The sequence below is a fragment of the Stegastes partitus genome, unplaced genomic scaffold, assembly GCF_000690725.1.
Source record: "Stegastes partitus isolate 25-593 unplaced genomic scaffold, Stegastes_partitus-1.0.2 Scaffold778, whole genome shotgun sequence".
In the NCBI taxonomy this organism is placed as follows: Eukaryota; Metazoa; Chordata; class Actinopteri; family Pomacentridae; genus Stegastes; species Stegastes partitus.
This window is the reverse complement of record NW_007578509.1, coordinates 191,769-219,164: the sequence shown is the minus strand read 5'-3', so window position 1 is coordinate 219,164 and position 27,396 is coordinate 191,769. Positions and strand designations below refer to the sequence as shown.

Here is a 27,396-nt window from a genome sequence, read left to right as displayed (position 1 = left end):
CTGCTAGACCTGGTTCCTGGTCGTTTAGATGGTTTAGAGGCTAAAAGGCCGGTCACTGGGTTAAACAACAAAAGATTTCTATCACAGCGTTCTTCTACATTTCTACCTCCTTCATGGCTCTGGGCTGCTCCTTTGGTTTTTTTTTGGTGTGATTAACCTTGTCCTGCTTCCAAATGCGAATTAATACGTGCAATCCCCCGTGCTGGACCGCTGCCTGCGCTTGGATCCTGCTCGGCCTGTTGTTTTGGCCGCTCCTCCAACGAGCTGCCTCCCGCTCCGGCTGATTGGACCGGTACCACAGTCCAATCAATCTGCAGCCGTCATCGCCGCGCCGGCTTAAAAGCTCAGCCGAACCGTCACTCTGAGATTTACAGCTCGCCTCTGTGGCTCTGTGCTTTCTGTTATTTGTGTGGTTTGCGGCCGCTTCAGAAGCTTCGTCTGTCTGTTGTTGTTCTGTAACCGATGCTGTTAAGTGTTCGAGACGCTAGAATGTCTCTGGAGGTTGGGTCAGACTTTGGATGCAGGTTCACTGCATCTGTAAACGTTAAGTCCCACGAGGTGTACGGGTGCTAATCCTGGTAGTAATGTTTGTTTGGTAAACAAGAGCAGGTAAGTCAGTTTTGTTAACGTCTATTTAGACGTCCTGTTGTTGCCTAAGTTTACTTTTGTCGTTTACGTCCTGTGCCCTTTAACCCCATTCAGGACTTTCATGTTTCCATATGTAGAAGGTCTTTCAGGGTTCACTGAACCCCAAGAAAGAATACGTGCAAAATATTTGCTGGTATTAATTATAGACTTTTATTCCATCTATACACCACTTAATCCTCACTAGGGTCATGGGGGGCTGGAGTCTATCCCAGCTGACTCAGGGTGAAGGCAGGTTCACCTGGACAGGTAACCAGTCTATCACAGGGCTACACTTAGAGACAGACAACCAAGCACACTCACATTCACACCTACGGACAATTTAGAATCACCAATTAACCTCAACATGTTTCTGGACTGTGGGAGGAAGCCGGAGAACCCGGAGAGAACCCACGCTGCACGGGGAGAACATGGAGACTCCACGCAGAAAGATCCTGGGTGTCCTCACCGGGACGTGAACCGGCGACCTTCTACCTGTGAGGTGACGACGCCAACCACCGACGTTGACGTATTTTTGGTTCCAAATGCATGACAAGTGTCCCTATTTTTATATTTAAAAAAGAATCTTCAAAAATAAAAAACAATACCTGTCATCTAAACCAAATGGCCCGGAGTCCAAAAGACCCCAAAAGTCCTGAACAGGGTTAATATTGTTACTCAAAACTCACTACTTAAAATAGATTTAACTTTGGTAGAACTACATCATCTGGTTGATTCTTTTTTATTCATATTTTTGTTTATAAATGCTACTTTTTGTCCCTCTTTCTGATCTGCACAAACTGTTCGCCCTATACGTGGTAGTAGGAGCGCCCCATCGTTCAACTTTTGACCAGATATTTTGAAACTGACACTTTCAGAAAGCTGTACTTTCACTTTTTGTGCTCACACAGGCTTCTGTCAGACAAGGATTTAGACTGGGTTTGAAAACTGTGCTTCCAAAAACCAGAAAGCAGAGAAGACAGTGTAGAAATCTATTACACGCTTCATTTCCTTGTCTTCATTCCCTTTCTTCCTGCTCCTTGTGACTAAATCATCAGTTTCACCCACGATGCTGCTGCTAAGCGATCATAAAATGTATGACTAGGTGCCGATCCCGCTCACCTGGTCCCGGTCACCCGTTTGTAGTTGTTCTCCGAGTACACGGCCAGAATGGAAACGCCGGAGCCGATGTTGACGAGCAGCATGGGGAAGGGGTTGTCCAGTGTGCAGGGCTTCTTCACGCAGCTCTGGGTGTCCGACGGGTTCTGGAAGTAGTAGCACTCTGGGTGTCCGTTGAAGCCCACCCGGTCGACGAACAGCAGGCCGCGGATCAGGCAGTCCAGCTCGTCCAGCTTCAGCAGCTCCAGGTCGGCCATCTGCAGCAGAGACGCAGAAGGTTTAACACAATGAAAAGACGGTGACAAAAGGGTTTAAACTGCTCGAGATGATTTAATGTAAAAGACAAGAAACGTCCCGTCGATTTAGTCGGTTTTATTAGGACTTTTGGTTCAGCCCGGTTCGTGCTGCAGCGCTCAGGGAGAGTTCATTGATCCTGCTGCACTGCAGACAGGGTCAATGAACTCAGGAAGCAGGCACTGAGACAGCCTCACACAGAATGCAGTCGCTTCGGCAAAGTCAAGGATTTAGAAACAAGCAGAAAACGTCGAGGAGAAAAGCAGCTTCGAATCAAGGCACAGAGGACTGTCTGCTAAGATTATACCACAGCTGGTTCAGTGTGATTCAGTAAACGTGAGATGTGTCCTCGTTAGTATAATAAATAAATACATAATAATCTAATAACAGTCTTATTTTGTCCTAAACACACAGAACTCAGAAGACAATGAAAAGCATCTTTTTTTTCCCCATTTGAGAGGCTCAGACTGTGAAACGTTGTGTAACGCTGTCAGGAACCAAAGTTCACACAAACTAAAGGCTCCAGAGTTGCCGTTTTGTCACTTGATACTAAACTTTTCCAGGTCTCACCGTTCTGAAGTCGTTCTCGAACTTGTACGCTCCGCCTCCGGTGGCGCAGAGCGTTGTGTGCAGGCTGGAGAAGTTCTTGTCTCGTCCCATCTGAATGAACCGAGGCATGGCCTGCGTCGGGAAGCGGATGAAGTGCAGGTTCCCCGTCCTGCCGCACATGGTCAGGTTCCTCAGCTCCAGGTGGACGTCGCGGACACCTGTTTTACCTGAACGAGGAAGGAACCGTGTTTACAATCTGGAATTTACCTGTGCATTTCTATGACCTAAAAATCTACCTTCTGTTGTGTCCTGAACTCAAAGTCACGACTTTCCCTGTCAGATATTCACACGTAAGCTAACAGATGTTCACATGTGACTGTTTGTGCGTGAACAGACGCACCATAAGCCACGTTTGAAGTGAGGTAGCGGCGGATGGACTTGAGGTTTTCCACTTCTTCCTGTTCTTCCTCCGCGGTGATATCGACCGGCTCGAAGTACACCAACTTCACCAGGGTCCCGCCGATGTCCATACCGAACCAGGGGAAAGCTGGAGAGGAAAACAAGGACGATTAACTTCTTTACTTTATAAAAAACACAAGAGGTAGAACAAATCAAAATGACAGCATCTTTAAATCGGACTATTGAGTTGACACACGGAACAGAAATTCATCACTTTCTTATAACGTCGACCAAAAAAATACCCAAAACTGAGCGGAACAAATGACGAGGATGTGAAATGTTTACTTTCTTTTTCTTTTTAACACCATTTAATCCCACTTCTTAGTCTCTATCGTTTTCTAAAGGGGGCCTCTTGTGCTTTTCTGTCTGTGCTGGATATTCATATTAAACCAAAGATTCAAATATTTAAGGGAATGTATGTAAACTTAATCCCGGTGAGGCAAAAGCACAGGACAGCACTTAAAGAAACAGGTGATAAAATGCTTATTACAGACAAAAATGAACTGAGAAGCTGCATAAAGTGCCAGTTAAGGATAAAAATGAAGGTTTGAATCATGTAAGAGTCCCAGAATAAAAAACATAAAGCCCAGGAAATAACAAGTAGACCTCAAGATATCTTCCTAAGTTGGTTAATTTGCGGATTTGTTTCCCATCAGGAGACGTATTTAGTCGGATAAACAGCCTAAAACCAGAAGATCTTCAGCTCACAGTGACACAAAACTACCAGAAAAACACTGTGGATATTAAAAAAAGGCTGAATATCTTTCAGGTTTTGATGAATAGTGTAATAAACCAAGAAATCTGAGCATCCCTGGAGTCTGGGTTGATATAACGGCTGCTTTTCATTTTAAATTTTACAGAATTATAATAATCACGAGAGCTGGTGTGGTCGTACTGGTTAGAACACTGAGTTCAAGCACAGAAAGAGAAAAGAAAAATCTTCCGGCTCCACAACTGGCTGGAAGATAAATAAATAAATAATAAAACGGCTCGACGAGAGCCGGGGTTGCCATGGCAACAGATACCCCCCCTCTCCATCATCTCCTCGTCGCCTCTCGCAGACTCTTCAGCCTCCCATTTTTCTCTTTCGCTGAGCTTCTCCCCTCCGTCCCTCACACGCGCCATCCATCTTTCTTCCACCGTCCCTCTACATCAGCGCCGACTGCAGCACTTTTGGGTTCTTCCCAGTTTCCTCCTCCGTGTTCCCTCTGCTTCTCTTCCCCCCTTCATCCTCTCCCACTCCTCTTCCCGTCTTTCGCTCGCCTTCTTGTCTCTTGATCGATATAATTAAATTAAAACAAGAGTTACCGGCACTGATGGAAGTGAACGGACAGCACAGGATGTTTTTAATGCACCGCACAGCAGCAGCAGCTATATTTAGCTCCACAGGTTCACTCGCTTTAATCGCTTCACTCGGACATATTAGCAAGATTAGAGCTTAAACAATAGCATTATATTTATGTTAATCACAAGCATTGTGACAATTTATTGATCATTTCAGTAATTTTTCAAGTAAAATCGACATATTTAATAAAACAAACAGTGACGTTGCAATGATTTGTTGCTGTTCTGAGTTGTACGACATTCTAGAAAGAGTACGTTTAGTTTGGGACATAAGTTTGTTAAACAATTAATCAGGAATATAATCCTAAGATTAACTGACAAATAAACATCTGTGAGGTGCACCGCTAATAATATGTTGTCTGGAATGTCCTTTATTTAAAAAATGTATGTTAAACTGCACTGTTTAAGATTTTATTCATTGAAATAATTCATTATTTGTCTAATTTCAAATTTGTCTTATTGTAAAGTGCTTAATAAATGGAGCTTTTTTTTTTTTTTAAATGTGCCAAATACACAAAATCTAGTAGTAATTAATCAGTAATCATTGTTATTATTATCATATGGGCAAATCAAACAGGTTGGATTTGAATGATTTAGGTTAAAGTAAGTTTATAAGACAAACTAATTTCACGATGGCCACAGTGTGCTCAGTGCTGGTAAATATTTAAGATCTATTACTGAGTTTGCCTTTTAAAGTTGACAGTTGTGACGATGTCGACTAACTTTGGGATCCTTGGCTTTGTTAAAAGTCCGACGTGGTGTGTTTAAGGATGAGCCAAACTTGCTGCATCTCAGGAATGACGAGGAAACTGGTTCCCAACATGGTTCCAAAAAGTCAAAAACCAAAACAACTAAATCTGAGGAGTATTACCTCCATCAAAGTCGACTTTATACACGTGTAAATATTGCTATTTTTAGAAGTCACCTGCGCTGATCCGCCGCTGTTTGCTCTGGCACTTCAACAAATACCAAAGTTCTGATTGAACACAGCGAAACGTGGCGCGACAACGAGTCATGGTGACTCGGTGGAGCTGCCCGGGGCCTCCCAGGACTCCTGTATTCATTGAAACATTAATGTTTTACACTGGCTGCTCTGCACAGAGGTGACAGAGCACACCACACTTAGCGCAGGGAGTGTCGCTCTGGCCATTCTACGCGTCTGCAGACGGGAACAATGAAAACCCTGTGCGGCCGCTCAAGACGACACGTGTTCACTTAAACGTGTTGTTGTGGAAAAGCAGCATTCAGCAGAGGAATGTGTTGAATCTGTGTATTTGGTGGTGATGACGGGGCGGCGATCCTTCACATTGAAAGTCACTACAGAAAAACTGCTCACATGGATAAAGCTTCCTGACTGGCTGCTTTAGCATGAGATGTTTAAAACAGTGACTTGTGTAATGTGCATTTACTTCATACGACATTTCTGTTTGGCTGAAATAATAACATAAAGTCTGGACTTCTGCTGGCTGAAGGCGTCCGTTAGACGTCTGACAGAGTTTAAATGTGATGTAAGAAGCAATCCACTATTTGTCAGCTGTTAAATTAATCTGTAACTATTTTATATAAATGATTGATCGCTTTGCGTAACTTCTGAAGAAAGAAATTCTCAGATTCCAGCTTCTTACATGTGAATATTTTCTGGTTTCTGTCCTCGTCTATGACAGTAAATCATCTTCGGGGACAAAACAAGACATTTCTGGACGTCATGTTGGGAAACACTGACAGTTTTCACAATTTTCTGTCATTTTATAGAAACAACTAATTGATGAATGGTGAAAATGATCAATAAATTTAAATTTAATTTACAAAACTGTGAAAATAATCGTCATCTGCAGCTCTGGTAGCAAAAGTTTTAGCTTTGCAATGAGAGTAAATCTCTTAAATCGTTAATCTTGTCTGCACTACTGTGTATGTACAGCAAAATGACAATAAACTTGATTTGATTTGATTTAATTTATATTTATAGCCAATGTTGGCTAGTCAGTCAACTTGCTTTTCAGGCTTTTGTAACAAATGTTTAAAAAAATAACATTTTAAAACGCATCTTTTTGCATTTTTAGTGGTTTGTCTGGGAAAACTAGGGAAGAAAAATGGTCTCAGATGTTTAATTATCTGTTAAATGTCTCTCTTCCACCAGCTTCCTCTGCATTAGAGCTAATAAATATGATCAGAATTTCTTTTTCTGATGAACTCTCAAAAAAAGATAGAAGACAATCACAAATATCCACCAGTTTTCCACCAGTTTTCTAAGCTTATGGCCACATAAGACAAAGAAAAACTAAAAACCTCTTACGAGTCTGGAACTGTTGGACATTTGGTGTTAATCATTGATGTCACATTTACAACACTGTAATGTCTGTGGAGGTCGTTTTCTGTTGCCCGAGTCTTAAAAGCTAGTTAAAGGCTAAACTCTGGGATTGACCAGCATGCCAGAAAGTCTGCGCTGACTTCCTGGTCCTGTCTGGGCCTCGGCGTGGCCTGATGATCAGGAGATGTGACTGTTTCACAACACGGGAACAGACTGACTCTGTTCGGCTTATTGAGGCAAAGTCCGCTCTCAGACTACGGCCGCCAAACTTCAGTTTGGGATTTAGAGTCGTGGGAGAACCACCTGTACACATGAGTTTGGTGCTTCTGTTAGCTGGTGTTTCTGTGCTTCAAACAGAATAAAACGTTGACAGCCAGCGGTGGCGTATAAGCAGCCAGCTGGAACTACAAGACTCGCCTGAACTTTAGTTGCCGATAGATGGACTGGTGCAGCGTCGGCAGTAATGCAGGGGTTGAATCGGATGGTTGTGGTCTTTATTTCAACCCTTACATACGGTGACAAGCTCTTGGTAGTGACCGGAAGATACAAGCGAATGAAACAGGTTTCCTCTAGGCGTTAGAAGCGGGGTGAAGAGCTCAGACATCTGGGAAGTCCTTTGCGTAGAAAAGCTGTGGTGGTGGTTGGGCGTCTGATGCCATTTGGATGCCTTAATGTTGAGGTTTTCTGAGCATCCTGGAGTAGAGCCAGGACTTGCTGGACAGAACATATGTTTCATTTAGCCTGGGATCCCCCATGAGGAACTGGAGACCATTGATGGGGAAGTGACATCCGGAATAAGTGGAAGAAAATGAACATGTGGTGTCATATTTGATATAATACTGCTTATAAGCAGTATTATATCAGTATTACAGTATTATATCTTAATAAATTAAGATGTAGAAAATTAATCACATAACAGCATCTTGTCTGTTGATTTACTAGATGGGGATGCAGTCAGGTAGAAATCACATGACGTATATTGTTTTCACGAAAATTTGAATTATTGACCAGTCCTGTGTCGAACCAACATGGTGGCTCGGCCACAAACTTTTATTACGAAAACCGTTCAGCTTCTGAAAACACTGAAGACGAGAAATAAGCTGCAGCTGCTAAATCTGTCCTCATTTTAGTTCAACAACAGCTAGTTTTCCGAAAGTTACGGCAGGAATCAGACCTCCGCTCCAAATTTGCATAAAGTAGAAGCCTACTTTATGCAAATGAGCACGCGGGCGACACTACGCCTCGTCGCTCGAAACGCCCCGTAACGCTCCAGAACAGGACACGAAGCGTTTCACAAACACTGTGACCAGGAAGCGGGATCCTGTGGACGCATAGCATGAGACGAAAACTCTTCTGTTTTTGTTTAAGTTGTGCTACAGTCTGTGGTGGTGTTGTCTCGCTTGGCCTGTTCATTCTGTAGCACTTAATGGTCACCTCACTATAACTCTGCCGTAGTGGCAAAAACACTTTAGTTGGGGATGCATCTTGATATTCAGTCAAAACAGTGGCAGGTGGAATTATTTTGGCTGAACATTTGCATGCAGGAAGGGAAGTGTTGGCATTAAAATGCATATTTTACTGAGAAAAAAACCCCACTAGCAGGGCTGCTTTACTGCACGATCCAAATCCTCTGCAAAACTTTATCGGTGTTTCTAGCTGGAAGGTTGTTGTTGTTTTCTGTCATGAAGTGGATTCTGACTATGCCAACACACAGACAGCAGAAGAGAAGACGTCTGAAATGAGCGTCCAATGACAGGATTGTGAATGCAGCTGACATCCGGTGGCTCACACTAGTCGTAGTGCTGTTTAATTTTGTTATAGTTAGTGTTCAGGTGTACAACTAAGCTGGAAAAAGTAGTAAAAACCTGTTAAAACCATGTTCTATATGGTAGTTATGGTTCAAATTTTTGTGTGCAGACAGTATGACATGAGAATAAATAATACATTCTGATGTTTTTGGGCACCTCTCCCAACCAGAACCAGCTGCCTGACAGCTGTCGCCTCTCCACCTGCTGCTGTCTCCTATCACCTGATTGACTGTTTGCTTGACTTCTTGCCACCGTCCCCTCTCCCCTACTGACCTGCTCTGATGTCTGTAAACAAGAAAAGCACAGATTTTGCAGTTCACATTCTCCAAAATCCACGTGCACGGATAACCCCAAATAAACCGCTTTGCACCTTCATGCTACGGACGGTTTCGGCTCAACTAACTGATCAGATTCTCCGCATAGATTATTAATAGATAACAGCTTTTACATGTGTTTCCTTCGACAGCTGATGTGGTTTTGAGGCCGGCAGCTTCGCCTTTAAAGCCAAAAGAAGTAAAAAAAGATTCATAACAAGCGGCGGATCTGTGAATGAGCCGCGAAATGCTGCCGGCTTTTCACACCTGCCTGGAAATAATCTCCTGGAAAGGTAACACTGCGAGCAGAAGCATCAGCCGAGGTGCATGACGGCGTCTGCCTCAAGTGACGGTCACACTTTGCTCCGGGGCCTCGGCCAAAAACAAACGCACAACAAGCACATGACGCCATTCAGGAAAACTATCTACTGTTCTTTATTTTGACATCACGGCTGCTTGTGATAAATATATATTACACTGATATGTTGCTAGGAGACTGTATTTTATGTTCATGACCTTTTTTTTTTTTGAAAGTTTTCCTTCCTTGAATTTAATGTTGTCAAAGTGGAATTCCCCCAAAATGCCGCGTTGAAGCCGTGTGACTGAAATGTGAAAACTCTGCCTGGAAAAAAAAGGAAGACGTCTCTTCAGACGGGGTGGAAAACGCGTGAACTTCATCACACAGTCGATGACAAAACACGGACGAGCTGAAAACTAAATCACTGCTGTTTGCGAAATGCTTTCTGACCTTTACACTGACCCTTATCGGATGACCTTTAAAACCTTAAAGAGCCTGAAAACATACATTAAACAGTCACATGCTTGTTTGCACTTCAACACAGATGAAGAGTTGCAACAACCCCTGACTATTTTGTGGAATCTTTTAAGACAAAAAAACACTAATTTCTCTGATTTGATTTGAATATTTTCTGCATTCTTTACTCTGTTGTTGGTTGTGGACAAAACAAGACGTCTTGTTGGGTTTTGGACGACACTGATCGACATTTTTTTACCAAAGAAACAATCGATTAATTAAGAAAATGATCCGAAATCTGCATTCACATACGCTCACTACAAAATAAGATGGCGACCAGAAGAAGAGCTCCTTTGTTTGCTGTATTTGGCTGAACATAAGGAACGAGTGTGCACAGACTAAACTCGTTGGAGAGAATTAAACCGAGGATGAGGAGAACAGAATTGTGCTGCAGCATCACCAGTCGTTTCTCATGTTTTGCTCGTGTACAGTCACGACTTTTGGGTCGATATGGAAATTCACACAGACCCATGAATAAATTGGGCTTTACGGTGCGTTAAGATTGGAGTGGTGGTGGAGCTTCTTCTGGTTTATTGGCCACTAGAGAGTTTATAAGCGACGGAGAGCGAGGCGAGGATGACATGCAACAAGGTTACGTTGCTTTTTTTTTTTCAACCGGAGCTGCTGCATCCTAAAAACCTACAACAACTCTGTGCTGGAAAAGGTCAAAGCCGTTGACATAACAAAGCTAATCTTCTCCTACGAGACGGTCGTGTGCTCCTAGTTTGGATGACTCTTCAGTTAGCTGATTGCATGAGGACAACACCGACACAAACGCTCCCATCTGCCGCTGCTCTGGTAACACGACACCGTAGGTACAAGCGGATCTATTGTGAAATATTCTTTAGAGCTTCCCGACGCAAAACAGGTCAGCATTAGCTGCGTTGGACCAAAGTTTCCACTTCATAAAAAATGCATTTCCCCTGTGGATGTGTCACTGTTGTGTCCCCAGTGTGTCAGCTTTCCCACCCTGCAAAGATGCAAAGATGCAAAGATGCTCTCCTGGGAGAGATGAGCTGAGCAAACATTCATTTACAGCCTGACAGCTTCCCGGAGCATCAATGACTAGTTTCAGTAACACATAAACGCCAGATTTCCTTTTGTTCTTTTAAGACTCAACAACATTTGTGCCTTGTTCACGTTTTCCGGCTATAAATGGTAAAATGCATGAATCAAGTGTTTTACAGAATAACAACAGCCTTTTATTTATGCAACCGGTGCAGAGGAGTGCTGCTGAATGACAACCAAGAGCTTCTATTTTAACCACCAGCATCTCGTCAATCAATGTGCCAAACTATGTCATCAGTCTACTTGACATTTATTGATTAGATATCTTCCGTGATCACACAAAAAGAAACACAACAAACAAAATGAATACGGGGGAAACCTCACTGATTCTCACGCTGACTGAGTTAAATTTTACCGTTTGCGACTAATCTTCTGCAAAAAAACAAAACAGACGCAACAATTCAGCGATCTTCATAAAGTCTTGTGTAGTGTTGCTGCTTGAGCAAAGAGTGATGCTGGAAAAACTTTGAAAACTCATTTAAATCTCCCTCCTTCATGAGCGTCCTGTACTGCTCGCATGTGCCCGCTTGTTGCTATTTAAAAGCCCACAGACACACGGCGTCCAGGCCAAGGTCAGTGTGGCCAGCAGCCGTGATTTGCGTCCATGTAGGTGAAAGGTCTCTGGACGAACACTCGTGCGCTGCGTGTCCACGTGGTTCGTACAGTATGCAGATACAGTCTGACCTGAGCTGCAGCGTCACAGGTGTCACACATGTATTCCTCTATTACGCCTCATGTTAAACTTTCCAACAGATTATTATCCTATTAAATGTGCTCGCCCTTTAACCTCTCAGAGAGGCTTGTTGTGCTGCTGCTGCAAACAGAACAGGACGAGAGCAACGCGGGAGCTGATAAGACGACTCGTTTGATAAGACGTGATGAACGCAGTAGATGTAACAGGAAACAAACACACGACAATGTGCGGAACATTAGAGAACGTTTTGACTCTGAACACTGATTCTGAGTTTCCGTGCAGCTCCGTTACATAAACCTGGGCGATACGAGGAGTGTGTCAGGAGCTTTTTATTATGTTGTTACGGAGCGCTTTGCTGTTGAACCTCTGCAACTGTTGTGGCTGAATGTGTCTCAGTTTACAAAAGTATAACAAGTATAACCTCTTCTACTTAATGAATAAATATGATTCTTATTATTAAGACAATGCTGTTGCACCTGCTTTCACTGCTACTGCTTTTCATTTACTACATGAAGAGTGTATTAATGATTTGTCACCTGAAAATGCAAAGTGTTTCCTTGTTCCAGGTTCCCAAGTATCTACTATTTAACTTTAAATTTATATTAGCATATTAGGCTTGCTTTTATTATAGAATAATTGGCTGATTATTATTTAAATAAATCCATATATTTTCAGGTATGTGATATGCCTCAAAATGATAAAAGATCCAAGAGTGGTTTCAAAATGCTTGTTTTGTGCCACAAACATGTCAAAATTTAAAAAATATATTCAATTTACGATGATAGAAACGGAGGAAAACAGCAAATCTGCACATTTGAGATGCTGGAAGTGGATGATTAATTACATTTAGTCTTAACAAATGGCTTAAATGAATCAAAATAGTTACTCATTGGTTTTCTCTGGATTGTTTTTGACGACTTCTTTGGTTAAAACAAGCAATTTTAGGACGCTGAAGTGAGCTTTAGGAAGCTCTACAGACGTTTTTCACTGTTTTCAAGATTCATTATACAAATAGTCAACACATTAATTATTTAGAGTACAAATACAGCATCAGCTATAATAATTATGACCACTGCTTCTACTGCTGCTGCATGACAAACATGATTACTTACTATTAGCGTTGGCACTACAACAGGGTTTATCCACTAATAATAAATGAATGAATCTCAGTTTAACAATCCACACATCTGGGTTGACAGATCAGGAGTTACAGGAATTGTACTTTACATCTGAGAAAGCAAACAGTTTCAAATATTGCTATCTACTTCATCCTTTAAAAAAAGGCATCAGATTGACAAAAACAGACAGATCATGAGGACAAAAGTCTTGTTTGTTTTCAGTGTGCTATAGGTCGAACACTTCCCCTCGTCTCAATTTACATAATCTCTGACACAATCTCCCCCTTTCCAAACTGCCTAAACCCTCCCTCAGTAGTAGAACATTGACTTGACCTGCGGTGGACTTTTTTTTTTTTTTGACAAACATGAATCTTTTTATGGGACTTACTTTGCACTAAACCCACGGACACATTCAGGCTGTAAAGATCGACCCATACGAGGTGGGAAAGCCTGAGTGCTGAACAACCTCCAGTCGCCACCACCCAAGGAGTTTCAATTAGGGTCCTAATTTGAATCGGATGACTTTTGTGCTTCTAAAACTGGACCTCTTTTTCGTTTTCCAGGAGCACTGACAGACTTACTGATCCACCTTCACAGAAACCCTCCTTGTATCAGCAAAACCTCGTCTCCATGTCTCCCTATGGAGAATCCAAGCATGTGTATTCTTCCTGCTTTCCTCCATGACATCACCCTATGACGTATAACTGAGTCAAAACAGTGAGTCGCACAATGCAAGTCTAAATTTCCCCCCAAAAATTAGAGACCAAACATCACTATTCTACATATTAGCTTTTAAATGCCAAAATCCACTGCTGGCCTTGAGAATGAAACATATTTTGTCTGTCTGTGGCCCGATGGTGGAAATATGCTTCCCCGTAGATACACCTAAACATCTGCGCAGAGCTACACAGGTGGTGTTATGGGTAACTGCAGGTCACCGAGGAGCTGAATCTGAATTCCAACAACGCTGCATCATGTGGTTGATCCAGCTCCTGTCAGGGCTCAGGGGATGAAAACAAATGTAAACATACGAGCGACCCACGTGCACGCTTTGCCTGTTTGCAGCCCAGTGGAGAAGAATTCCAGCCGTAGCAAGTACACGTCAATCTTTAGTTTAAATAATGCTGTACGCAGCGTATTTAAATCAAACGTGGTTTGCTGGGAGCAGCTCTGTCCCTGCGACTGCTCTAAATACCTTTTCCTGATAATATCACAGCTTCCTCATACCGCTGAGCTGTCGGCTTGTATTTTAAGGTGACCCCCGCACAGCAGATGTGACGTCTTCTCCAAAGCCATGTGTCCCACTGACACATGGACGCACCGGCGCTGGTGTGTGACACTTGGTCGGGACAGAACAGGCACATTGCAGATGAAGGTGGAGGGCTAAAAGGAGAACGCTTGCTCCGCTTTCTTCCCCTGCTAAGGACTAATGACTGGCTATACTCATTAGAAGACGAACTATGATTAAAAGAAAAAGTGTCCACACATCAGTTTCCAGCAAACTAAGGGATGACGTGAAAGTATTGATTTTATTTAGTGCACCACTTCTACATATGTACAAACAAATAATAGTAGAAGCTGCAATTATGGTATCAACACAACATAATGTATTTTTGACTAATTAAAAAAACAGCACAAAGTCTCATTAGTTGGGTTTTAAATCGCCAAAAGTTCACTTGCACACAAAAATGTGAAGAATGAAAGCGAACTTCAGCCCTGCCACTTCAGGAGACGGCCAACAAAAGCTGCTGCCAAGTCGCTTCTGGTGCGAACAAGAGGTTCTACAGGCAGCCTTTACCCAAAAGTAACCCCGATCCCAAACCACATCAAACCCAGAGGAGGAAAGAAAAAAATCTGAGGACAAAAGTGAAAAATCACATCCCCGAGGGAAATACATTCCAGGGTCGGCCCTCAGTGGGGAAAAAGCTTAGAGGGTTATCCGGGTTTTATCAGGACGGCTGGCCTCCGTCCAAGGATAACTCTGCCATAAAGCGGAGGAGCTCTGACCGGACATTTCAAAGTTTACTGGTGAAATGTGCCCTTAATTACGTAATCTGGGCTAATTCTGGTGCGGGGGGGCCTTTCTTTCTCTGGCTGCTCAGCATCCCCGCAAAGAATCTTGATCTGCTGCTCGTTGCAACATCACACTTCTCCAGGAGTTTAACTCTCCGTTAGCACAGAAGTACGGCTCATATTCTTATATATAAAATAAAGAATGGTACATTTGTGAACAGTGAAGTTTTATCGTGGGGAGTGTTTTATGTTTCCTGCCTGGTTTATTTTGTTTCTAAACACTTCAGTGCAACTCAGAATTGAACAATCTCATCTCACAGACAGAAACAGAACTCACTGCAGCGTACACACTGTTTTATCAAAAGAATAAACCGCTGATACCAATTTCAAACATCTTTTATGTTTCCATGAATGAAAAGGGTCAGTGGTTAAATGAATGCAATAAGGCTGTTCTCAAATACTACAAAAGGTTTGGCTGCATTTGTCATTAATCAAGAAAATGAAAATAGAAATGGAACTGAATGGTAGGTTAACAAGAGCATCAGTGAATGAAGCACTTGGTTATTGGAACAGAGCATTTACATAGTATTTACTATGCAATAAAGCTAACACTGTAGTTAATGGTCTTACACTGGTATAGCCTGTCGGTGTATACTAGAGGTAAACAAAAAGGATTTAAGAGGACGTAGCCTTAAGAGAAAAAGATGTCTGTAAACTACTTCTGACTGTGAATATGTGTCATGCAGCAGGTGATATAGATGCAAACATCACAGCATTATCACACTTTACATGAAGTAATTAAAGTGACATTGGAGAGATTGTATTGATTAGATGGTGTCACAACTTTCTTAGCATTACAATTTGGCTTCTCAGAGCTACAGAAACATCCTTGTAAGCAGAAACCTTCCACCTTTCGCCTAACACAATAACTAATCAATGTCTGACGTGCTGTCTGGTTGACAAAACTCCTAAACCTGTAGCTGGTCTCTCTGCAAACTGGTTACACAGTGACAGCCACAACAAACCCTTGAGCTCCAAGAATGAACAGTCGAGCTGCAATTCTCAACTATGCACAGTAATCATCAGCTGTCTGCAACAGCACGTCTCTGTTTTTATTATGGTTCAAATATGCAGCACAATGTGAAGCATAGATAAGGACAGACAGTTTTTCACAATCAAACACCAAGCTATGAAATGACACTAAGTCTTACTGAAAGAAAAATAGATTTAAATTCTTTTAAGGAATCTCTCAAGAAAATAAAAACACAAACAAATACACACTTACCGGGTTTCTTCTCAGTTATAAGCTTCATAATGAGGCAGAATATCAGCTCAGCAGCTCAAAAGGTGCGTATTTAAGTACAGTAAAATAATATGTATATAGTTATATTTCAAAAAGGTTGTCGGGGATACGTTTAGAGGATCTTCACACAGCGAAGAAAACGCCACTTTCACACATTCTGCGCTAAAACTGCAAACTTTGCCAGATGATCCTCACATCATCCGAAATACTCGGTAAATAAGGGGGCGGGGCCCCGGCTCATTCACCCTTCCTCCTTCAGACAAGAGTCGGCCGCTGATTGGCTGAGCAAAGCCAGGCCCACTTATCAGGAGCTTTTTCACCACCGGGCTTCGACCAATCAGAGCGCTCCAGCTGCAACCCGAGGGTTGATAAAAACAAAAGGGGGTCTCCCTGACGACGGCCGGCTTGTAGATTGGACGGATCAGCCGGAGACGCAATCTGATCGAACTGAGCAGAGCTGCAGGGATTCTGTGGCCCGAAACAATCATTAAACACGATGATGAAACACAGAAAGGGGGAAAAGGGTGCACGCCGGGTGTCAGCGGCTGCATGTCTGTCATTGCAACACGGCGACGGTTGTGCAAACCGGTCGGTGTTGCACGGTGCAGTTGCTGTCACCCGGTTTGGGTCACACAGTCACACCACAGCAATGACTGACACAATAATAGCTGGAGAAAAAAAAAAAAGAATTCTACTTACGGGGTCTGTGCCGCCTCACTGACTCCGTCCTCCTCCGTAGCCTGCACCTCTTGGCCGGGGAGCCGTTGCACTCGGCATCGTCGCCGCGGTGCAGGTGGTGCATGTTTTCGAACGTGCCGCTGCCGCTGGGTCCGGTGCTCGGGCAGCCGAACGCGCTGCCGCCGCAGCAGCTGCCGTTGGCGGCCACGACGACGTGTCCGTGGAAGCCCCTCTGGCTCTGGCCGTTGTTGACATGAAACGGTCCCGACGCTCCCTTCTTGTCCATCATTGACTTGGCTTTATCCATGGCAGCAGCTAGCCTAGCCTAGCCTAGCTTAGCTTAGCATCGGCGGCGGAACGAAACGAGTAACCGGGCTACTTTAGCTTTAGCCGGCTAATATTAGCTAGCGTCCGCTTGCGAGCTGGCGAGGCAACCGTGCGAGCTGCTAACGCCCTAATGTAACGTGTCCGACGCTGTAATAGCAAGCTAAAAGCTGGCGTACATTTTCGAGGTGGTGCGGGCTGAAATGAGAATGAAAACAGTCGCTAAAACACAGCGCTTCGTTTGAGGTCACTCTCGGTCATTTCCCCACATTCAGTCCTGGCAGGCGCAGCGGCAGCCGGTGTGTGTGTGTGTGTGTGTATGTATGTGTGTGTTGGTGGACTGCTACGTCACAGCAGCTCCTCCACAGAGGCCCGAACCCGTTCACCTCCTCCGACCGGTTTTCTGCAGCAAACCCACACCGTCACTCTGCACTTTAAACGCAAAAAGGACGCGCAAGAGCGGACTCGTCCTTCAGCGCAACCACCGCTGGATCGTTAAACTGCAGCGGCGCCGGTCGCTCCGTCCGTCCGTCCGTCGCTCCCTCCGTCCGTCGCTCTGTCCGTGCAGCTGTGCCGCTGTGGGCGCTTTATTTATAAGCGGTCGCTGCTCGCTGTCATCCTCATTCCCCGCAGTCCTCCGTCCACGCGTGATGCGCGCACAAAGCTGCCAGTCAATATATCAGTCACGAAAGCGAACTGTGGTAACCCTGGGGCCGCATGCAAAAGCACAAGCAGTCGTTAAAATGTCTTTCTCGGTTGTCACTGTGGCTTTTGTGCATCAGTTCGTCTTGTAATGGAAACACAACATGCATGCATCAATGTGGTGTCTAATAGCACTTAAAAATAACAAAAAAATTGGTGATTAATGCAAGTTTCAGTGCATTTTTTTAAACTACGTGTCTAAATTGCAGTAACATGCTGTTTATTACCTCTGTGCAATAACACACTACTTACCACACTGCATATAACAGTTTAATTTCTTAGAAAAACCACATTTACATGAATGCTTCTACTTTTTCTACTTATGTTTATACTTTTAGGGGAAAGAAATCTACTCATGTTTATATTTTAGTTTTTCTACATATTTACATTTGTGATTGGGAGCAACTGTGACATCGGCAAATGTCCCCTCCCCTCAGGGATCAGTAAAGTGTTTCTGATTTAATGACATCTTTGCATATTTAAACATAACATCATGCAAACCTTGTAGTACAGGAAATTATAACCTGATGTAAGTAATCCACTGGTGAAGTTTGATGATGGTGATGTCTGTTTGTTAAAATATATATTACCTGTAAATATATGTTATTTTACAAAAACTTTAACTCTTTAAAGGCTGTTTTCTATGTTTATTTCTTACACTCTGAGCCAGAAATCTCTGCTTTCGTAGCACCAAACGTCCCACTTTTATTCCTACCTATATTCTAACTACATGTTATTCCTAAAACAAGCTGACCATGGATTTTCCTATCTGACGATTAACTGTATTTTCTGATTCATGGGATAGTGGCAAAAAATATTGAACCCCCCCGCCTAAATAGTTTTGGCTGTAATATGTCTTTAAAATAAAACAAAAAAGTTTGAATCTGGTTTTGCATAGTGTTCAGATTTCTGTCTTGGAAATTAAAGCAAACTATGATGATCCACAACGTTAATGGCAAATTAGAGCATATTTAATTAAACATTACACCATTTGCATCCTTAAACATAACATTTCAGAACACTTGTAATATAAGAAGTAGTGGTGTAGATGTATGTTATCTACTGGGGAGGTTTCATGGTGATGTCTATCAGTTGACATTTTTACCTCATAGTGTCCAACAGAAATACATAGAATTTGACAAAACATGTCCTTAAAGATCTTTTTCTATTTTTTTTTCTCACAATCTGAGGCAGAATCCTCCACCCTAGTAACACCTCCTTCATGCAGAAAACCAAACAATTCTTTCTGTTTTTACCATTTCTTGCTTGGTAAACGTCGTAATTTTGGCAGTTTTTAAAAATAAAAACATTGCTTTCAGACATACTGGGGGGGGGTTTTCAGACAGTTAATATCATCACTGCTGAATCAACACACACACAGGCATGATTTACTCTTCTGTCCTCTTTGCTGTCTTTTGTGTGGAGGAGTAACTTCTTTAAATTTGCACAAAGAGCTCATTCATTATAAACTCGTGGGCTTTAATAGCTTGTTTCAGGGAGATTTCATGTTTTCTGCACATTCAGATGTTGTGTCAATATCTACTTATTGGTGGTGTTTTTACCTTAAAACCAGTTTTTGGGGTTTAACAGAATCCCGATACCAGACAGCGCCTCAGATAACGAGCTCAGTTTAGATACAAAGGTCAAACAACAGTCTCAGTGTGACAGAGCAAAACAATCACTACAACAACAAAGACGATCCTTCCTTCTTGGCAGCCAGTTTCCAAAACAAATCTATAGATGCCAGAGGTTAGGCTGGATGTACAAGTCTGGAATTGATCATTCCACTGAGTTTATTAGAAACTGGAGAAAATGAAGGACTAATAAAGTGATACCTAAAAAAAACAAATGTTATTGTAAAATATAAGTATTACAGACACGGTTTAAGTTCATCAGATAGTGAATTAATCATGTAAAAATACTACGAAGAGCAAAAATGTACCATAAAGTCGCAAATGGACTCAATTACTGACATATTAGTTGGGTTTTTTCTGTATAATATAATTTTTACGACCATAAGAAACACAATCAGCTACTGGAAATATACTGTAATGAAGTCCATCACACTGCATTAACTGAACAAATGCAGAAATTTCATCTCCTCACTTCAGAAAAAAGCTTTAAACATGAAGATTGTGGCTATAAATAGTACTGATGGAGTCTTTAAATGCTGCCACCTTCTGGTTAAACTGCACCTGGTTGTAGCATCAAAGGAAGACATCTGAGGATAATAAACTGGAGTTTATTAAGTGGGCTCTTATCCAAGTTAAAAGTCAGCATCTTTTTAATGATTCTGAACAGTATTTAACCGGTTGCACCAAATTGTTGTGTAATAAACGGACCTGGTAACCCAGACTCGCTGGAATCAGGTCAACGTGGTGTAAAAATCCCTTAACAGGATTGAGTTTAGTCATTACCCGTCAATTAGACATAGCTCACTATGTCTCAAGCCTCTCCTTGTCTTCTGTAGCACGTGGCGGCACAAACACAACAAACAGACGCTGCTGCAGATACATAAAACAGTCATTTATATCTATTTCTGCATTGTTTGGGTCCTTTTTCTTCATTTTAGTCAAATAAAACGGCACATTTCCAACACTGATTGTATTATTACCGATGATAAAACTCATTGTTGTGTTTTCCTTTACATAAATGGAGAAAGTGCCACAATGAATTTATCCAGAAAAGGCACAAATTGGTGCATAAAAATGACCAGAAGGGAGGAAATGAGGTGTTTGGTGCTTAAAATGAAGCCAGACTCCTGCTTAATGTGTCCCCCCATGTTTGGATGAAATCTATGCCAATGCTCATCACTGTATGTAATGCAGAAAACAATAATTACAATTCATAATTTTTTAAAATTGACCTATTAATCAAATGTAGTTATTTCTAATGTGACTATAAAGTGATTTTATATTTTTTCCAATGCAATCTGGGCTGATTACAGCTGTTTATTCTTTGTAATTAGATCATATATATACCCTGATAACCTGTAAATGTCTTTCCACATTTTACACCTTTTAAACCATCGCTGCTGTTCAGACCTGCACAGGTGCTGCTGAAACACAAACACATGTTGTACATACAGCCACTGATTTAATCTTTCAGTAACAAATAATTCAGCTGCCTTACATCCTAACAAAAACTGAACGCCCTTCCTGCTTCAGTCAGGCATGAAGCTATTTTATTGCTGTATTTTAATGTGGTTCCAAACCAAACACACCTAAACGTGTGGATCACACCGAGCTTGGAAAAACCAGTTTTACTCAACGTGCACCTGCAACCTCAAATAACACGCAGAACAATCTGAGCTCACCTCATTCATCTTATTTGACCTCCTGCTGGTCTTGTGTTGGTTGAATCTGTTGCTTTTATTTTAAACGCTCTTACTAACCTCAGTGGATTAATACTGGACAAACTCTATTAGTCCAAGTTCATCCCTGTTTTTTATTTTCTTACCCGGCTGTGTTGTAAACAAGACAAATCCACACCTAACTGTAGTTCCTGGTATTTCCTACGTATTCACACTTCTGAATTCTGGGGAAAAATGCATTTTATTGGCTTCACTGCTGCCCGTTAAATGAAGACATCAAAGCCATTCTCTGAAGGTGGTTAGCGTAGCTTAGCATAAAGACTGGAAACCAAGGGAACAGTTAGCTGCAGGGTAATAAAGAAAAATCTTAATTTTACAGGATTGTTCCAGTTGTGTGAAAAAGGTTCGAGCATCCCTGAGCAAATTAAGATAAAGGACCAAACTGTATTAATCCAAAGGGAAATTCTGGAAAATGTAAAACTGGATTTCGACAGGAGGGGGATTGCTGAAGCTAATATTGCAGCCGTCCTCAGTAAAAGGCTTTATAGGCAGAATTACAAGCTTGTTTGGCTTTGAAGTGAAAAGAAGTAACTGCAACCACCTGCAGGAAACACACGTTACGACAAGGTTTTCTTTAAATGTTAAAAAAAAATGAATGAATTTTTAAAAATTAAATGCTAACTGTGGCACATACAGAACGGTGGACACCCAACTGAGCCAGTTCTTGGTGACTCATCGAACATTTTTGCAAGTTAAGGGTCTGTTTTCTTGATTTAGGATTTTTCAGCCACTCTTTCCTGCAGATCGCTTCGAGTTCTGACAAATTTCAGGCTTTAGTTTGTGTTTCTTTAAGTTGTTCGTGTTTGATTTTGAGGTTGCATTGTTGTCCTATTGAGGAAGAATGCCTCTTTTCAGTTTCTTGACTCACTGCGTGACTCTTACATGGACTGATATCTAGTGAAATCAGTTCTCTCTTACTTTTCATAGCCTTAGCTTCCCTGTTATATCCTCTGTCAGTTACTTATAGGAGCCTTTAAGTGTTGAGTGAAGCCACAAGTTTAAACAGTCAGATAATATATTTCCTTTAATATAAACCACTTAGTAATATGGATTAATACTGCAAAAAAATGTCAAGATTAGTTTGATAGTAAATGATTTCTAGCGACAAAATGACCCGAACTGCCTTAAATTTAAAGTGTAGTAACAGTTGCATGAACTCTTAAGGTCACATCCAGGCTTTATGATGTCATGGTTTCATTATCAAGCGTCAGGAGCGATTCAAGCACTTGGGCTGATTTTGAGGTAGAAGAGGTTCATCTTAGACTCCACCAGGACACCACTGGATGGAGTAAAGCCACAGTCTCAGCACAGGGATTTAACATGAATCTCCCTCGTGGTCCGTTCACCGGTTCTACCAGGGAAGCTCGGTCCCGTCCCAGTTGTACGCCTTTCCAGTCTTTTCGATGCTCAGAGACTCTATGATGCCCATCAGACAGTTCACGGAGTGCTCCGGGCTGAACAGCTTGTCTTTGGGCACATTCCTGTGATAAGGTCGGGAGAGGTCGGTGTCGACTGTTCCTGGATGTAAAGACACGCACACCACCTGGAAGGATCACCAAAGATAAAGGCCGTGAGTTTAAAGGCACATTTAAGGGCATCACAGATCAGATTTAAAAGACACTTTCTCTGAAGGGACATGGAGGTCATCATTCATCTCCACGATTACCAGAGATGTCGATCTACTGCACCAATGACTCTGAGCAGTGGTTAATCTTAATATTGACCTTATTTGAACTTACAAATCAGTGTTTAAGTCATGTAGAAAATCTGAGGACATACTTAGAACCTTAATTATTGGTTTTCTTTGATTTCATTTAATCTTTAGCAGCCTTCCACAAACACTGTTTCCCAAAAGTTGTAAATGTTTGGAGCCTGAACATCAATGATTGACAGACTCGAGGGATTTACACACAGCAGGGAGAATTAAATGCTGTGGACGTTTTCAGATTTGCCAATTTCAGCTGTAAAGTTAATAAAAATCACATTGGGTGCATAGATGAGGCTTGTGGATATGGATCAAACCAGTTTAATCTCCACTATTAACACGACAAACACACGCTAAAGCAGCTGTAACACCACTTGCCTTTGGTCGACCGCGGCCAAGCTCTATAGACAGATTCCTGGTGGCCATGTTGAGAGCTGCTTTAGACATCCTGTAGCTGTACCAACCACCCAGACCTGACAGGAGACAGAGGACAGAGGAAAATCACATCACGTTAGCCCGTATAAATTATTACACGCATTGAATTTTATTTATCTACAAAGCATTGTTAGGAAAATTACCTTGTCTTTTTAATTATAGATCAATTTCTCATCAAACTAGGGCCCAAGATTTTATAGTCTTGGAAAACACACTCATTAAAACTGAGATCGAGAAACAAGCTTTTAAATATTATGCACCTAAAAACAAAATTCAAAACCAGTTGAGATGAGACAGTCTACTCCCATGTGACAGGTTTAAGGCGCTGGTGTCCAACATGGAGCAGTACGAGAGTTTTCTTTAATTTTAACTTGTACACTTTCTGTATGTGTAAAATGTTTTATTTTGATTGTGTGTGATGTTTATTCTGTATGTGAGAGTCTGTGTAAATATCTATTCTTTGTATTTTATTCTGTATTTTAGCTGAAAATGTGTTTTTTGCTTCTTGTCATGCTGACAGGGCACCCATGAAAAAGAGAGTATCTACTCTCATTGGGGCTTTTCCCTGTACAAATAAAGGCTAAAGTTAATATGAGAGCACTTCACTTTCATGAACGTGGTCTGTCTTCTGCTTCAGGCTACAGCAGTGGTGTGTCGCCTAAATGATACCGCAGGGGTTCTATGGGTCATTAAATCTGATATTCAGCATTTTCCTGATTATCACTATTGTTCTTTTTCTAAACTCAGTCCCGACGTTGCTGCCCTGACTCACATGTTTCCTTATTAACAAGTAACTTAGCATTTTATAGCCTGGATTGGTGCCTGCTTTGTGTCTCTTTGTTTCATAATTCTGGAAAATTGTTCACTACTGACCTGAGAATTGTTTGTTGGATGTACGACATTGTCTTGTTATGACGGGAGGCTGGAGCCAGGTTAAGTTTTATTTGTAGTGAGCACTTTTGCTAACTTGCAAGCTATGTACATGTTTAGACATCAGGTTTATTAAAGCTGTTCCCACCTTTTTGGTTTAGTGAGCTCAGATGTAGATTTTACATTCTTTCATAATGACACAGACGAGGTGAGTGAGTTTAAAACTGCTGGTTAGAGGTTCTCCTTTTGTTTATATTGATTTCTTTTATCTGAGTAGCATCCACTGAGCTCGATTGCTTCGTATGTAACCTGTGTTGACTTGTGATATAATCACAGAAATCTACATGTCAATAAAATCACATTGAACTCTGGTAAAACTGTGAACATCTGGTTGTATATTCCTGACTCTGATTCCAGAACAAGCTGAATTAAAAAACACAATAAAATGATTGTATTTAGAAAGTAAGTAGAAGAAACCTACAGAAAATAGGAGCTGACTGATTATCAGATCTGATTTTCACTTTTTATCTTGATTATATTGGTTTTTTTTTAAGCAAATGTAAATTAACTTTAAAATGCACTACTTTAGCTCTGAAGCAGCCTCCTGTCTCTGTGTGTTATCACCACACTGAGCTCTTGTGCAACATCCTGCTCACAGCACTATCTGGCTGGTTACACATCAGTCCATCAACGCTGAAGGATAAAGGTTGAAAGTACGACAACAAAGGCATTTAAACAAAGGTTTGTGTTGAAGTATTTCTAAGGTTTGACACCAAGGTTTTCAGTTCTCTTGCAACTGGTTTGCTTTGAATCACTATCAATAATTAGCATCGGTATCCGCCCTGAAGAAACTTACCAGCCGACTCCTCACAGACTCTTCACTGTTTGACAAACTTGGCTGAAACCTCTCCAGCAATAAGAACTGACAGATGTTGGTTTATTTTTAATTAAAGGCACTGAATAGAAAGATGCCACCAAACATAACTTCCTCGTGAAACTCGTCCAAAAATCATAATTGAACTCACGCTGCACACACCCTGAACATTCTTAACACACTGTACCTACAGGTCAGTTAAAACCATGATTACAGCCGGTTGATTATAACTGTTTTTAACTGTGTTCTGTTGTTTGTCTCCATGTTAATTGTGGCCTTTTTATGCTGTTCTGTTGGAGCACTCCGCATAATTAAACATAAGGGCGTGCCACTGACTCCTGGAGGTAGAATGAGGAGTGTTTCTGAACAGGTACCGTTGTCTCCGATGGAGCCGACTTTGGCCGTGATGTTGACGATGATGCCGCCGTGCTGCTTTGCTTTCTCTGCCGGCTGCTGACCGAAACCGCCGCCGCCCTTCTGAAGGAGCGGGGCAAAGTACTTGGCCATGACCAGAGGACCCACTGTGTTGGTCGTCAGGGTGGAAATGACGCCCTAAAACAGAAGACAAGCCTCTCAGTTTATGGTTTGACCAAACCAGTAACATGAAGGGTGTCTGGTGGAGCTCCAGGAGAGAAATGAATAAATGAATAAATGAATGAATGAATGAATGAATGAATGAATGAATGAATGAATGAATGGGTGTGATAAATGCATCAATATGCCAAGTCATTTATGAGTAATCTGGGGATTATAGAGGCCTTCGTGTGGACCTAATAGTTGGCATTTTGCTGCTGTTCTTTTGGTATATTTTGAGTAAGATTTATAAGAAACAAGCAGGTAAACAAGATAAGACAGAGCTTTATTAATCCCGAAGAAAGGAAATTACATAACATTAGAATAAATGCAGTGCCCAGAAAAAAAAGAAAAATGAATAAGATCTAAGTATATTATTAAACATAAAAATAAATAAACTAAAATAAGACTAGAATAGAAAAGGAAGAAGAAATACTGGCAGTGATTCTTAAGTCGTAAAGTAATATTACACACAACGGTGAAATATTATACATGATAATGACATACATTACATGAAATTGAAATATAAAAATATAGCAGAAACGTGTATATTTCGTTGGAAGTAATACAGTGAGAAACTCTGAATTTATGCCGATCTTATAAACAAACACCCACTAATAAACCAAGATGATATTGTCTCACAAAATGTTTATTTTTACTGACAAATCTGGCCAAAGTTAAAATGACAGAAAATTTGAACGGAGTTTTGAACTGAAGCCCAGACTCATTTAGAAAGTTATTTGTGTTTTAAGTATATTTCCCCCCTTGACAAAGTAAGACAAGCAACTTTAATTAAAGAAACAAGCTCTACCTGTGCAGAAACATCCCTCAGGCTGGTCTCTCCTTTCCCGGATGGGTGAAGCATCGCCGAGGCGTTGACGATCAGATCCAGCCGCCCGAAGCTCTCCTTCACCCGCTCCGCAGCTCCGCGGACGTCCTCCTCCCGGTTCACGTCCAGCTTGAGGACCGTCACCCTTCCCGGGTGTTGGCCGGCCAGACCCCGCAGGTCGGCCGCCCCGTCCGGGTTGCGACATGTCGCTACGACAGCGGCGAGGCTTTTGTTTTTTAAAATGTGTTTGCAGAATTCAAGCCCCAGTCCTCTGCTGGCTCCTTGAATCAGCGCGACGGAGGCCGCCATGGCAGAGAATGACGTCACAGTAGTAGCTGCTGCCTTCAAGTTCACACGAAGGCTCGGAATATCGAAAGTTGAAAGGTCAAACAAAAAAAGGTTATTCTCCAAAACGACTTTTTGATTTTCGTTAAGCATATTTTAAAAGGTTAATGTGGAAAAGCGCTGAAACTGTAAAGCTGTGTTTTGAAATCAGAAATTACAAACTTCGAATGTGAAGCCAACGAGGAAAATTGAAGGTAGCATGTTTCAAAACAAACAAACTGCGCCCCCTGTAGGTCATTCTGAAGACACTTACACAACTTTGAGTGAACACGTGTTTTGTAATCATAATATTGATATAAAGGAGTAGCATGTGTCCGCAGACTGTTTATAAAATTAACGAAAACAAACAAAAACAAGCAATAAACAAATAAAATAAATATAAATATAATATCTATGGTCTGCAACAATGGAGCTGCATTTTCAGGACTGCACTTCAGCTGAATTGCACAAGTACACCCATATTCCATCCAAATACGTCTTTCTGTGCAAGTTCTTACAGTTTTAAACGTTTATTTAAGTTTAAGCCCTGGATGTAGGCCTTTAATTGTGAATGGGAGAGAATTAGTTGCTTCGTCCTCCAGTCCTGTAGGTGGCGGTAGCTTAATGCTAACCGACGATGACATGCTGGGAAAACCCGTTCAGATATTCTCTGTATTCATTGTAATATGAATTAAATTGTGCCCATACAAAATATACATAGATTAAAAAAATAAAATGAAGTATATTTACGACATATAAACACGTACCACATAAAAGGTTTGTGTGCTTATAATGAATCCGTAGAAGAAGTCGGTTGCCTAGCGACCGGGGGAAGTGTAGCGTCAGCTAGCAAGCTAGCAGGTCGGCTAACACACGGGCT

The 27,396-nt window shown here is 41.7% G+C and overlaps 2 protein-coding genes across 3 annotated transcripts in view; both read right to left on the bottom strand.

Moving 5' to 3' along the window:
- Positions 1 to 17,389, bottom strand: part of pank1a (pantothenate kinase 1a) — a 28,730-nt gene extending 11,341 nt beyond the window's left edge. The window contains exons 1-4 of one of the 2 annotated variants that reach the window (XM_008292012.1): positions 16,529 to 17,389; positions 2,987 to 3,133; positions 2,608 to 2,813; positions 1,747 to 2,000 (exon numbers count right to left, since the gene is read on the bottom strand). In XM_008292012.1, coding sequence (XP_008290234.1) covers positions 1,747 to 2,000; positions 2,608 to 2,813; positions 2,987 to 3,133; positions 16,529 to 16,814 — 893 coding nt within the window. In that variant the 5' untranslated portion in view covers positions 16,815 to 17,389. Of the gene's footprint in view, positions 1 to 1,746; positions 2,001 to 2,607; positions 2,814 to 2,986; positions 3,134 to 15,811; positions 15,916 to 16,528 lie in introns of those variants that run through there. The other variant, XM_008292013.1, reaches the window with a different exon arrangement.
- Positions 17,390 to 21,912: 4,523 nt separating this feature from the next.
- LOC103364765 (uncharacterized oxidoreductase C663.06c) lies at positions 21,913 to 26,506 on the bottom strand. Its single transcript, XM_008292010.1, has 4 exons — positions 26,175 to 26,506; positions 25,165 to 25,342; positions 22,990 to 23,084; positions 21,913 to 22,449 (listed from the first exon to the last, which is right to left on the bottom strand). Exons 1-4 carry the CDS (start codon positions 26,499 to 26,501, stop codon positions 22,258 to 22,260), a joined length of 792 nt encoding a protein of 263 aa, XP_008290232.1. The 5' UTR covers positions 26,502 to 26,506; the 3' UTR covers positions 21,913 to 22,257.
- Positions 26,507 to 27,396: the final 890 nt, after the last annotated feature.

Bases quoted from the DNA above. Each gene is read 5' to 3' on its own strand.
- LOC103364765 (XM_008292010.1), bottom strand. From the start codon at position 26,501: ATGGCGGCCTCCGTCGCGCTGATTCAAGGAGCCAGCAGAGGACTGGGG. The intron at 25,343-26,174 runs GTAGAGCTTGTT...CTTCTGTTTTAG, and splicing joins TGAGGGATGTTTCTGCACAG to GGCGTCATTTCCACCCTGAC. The intron at 23,085-25,164 runs GTACCTGTTCAG...GTCTCCTGTCAG, and splicing joins CGGCTCCATCGGAGACAACG to GTCTGGGTGGTTGGTACAGC.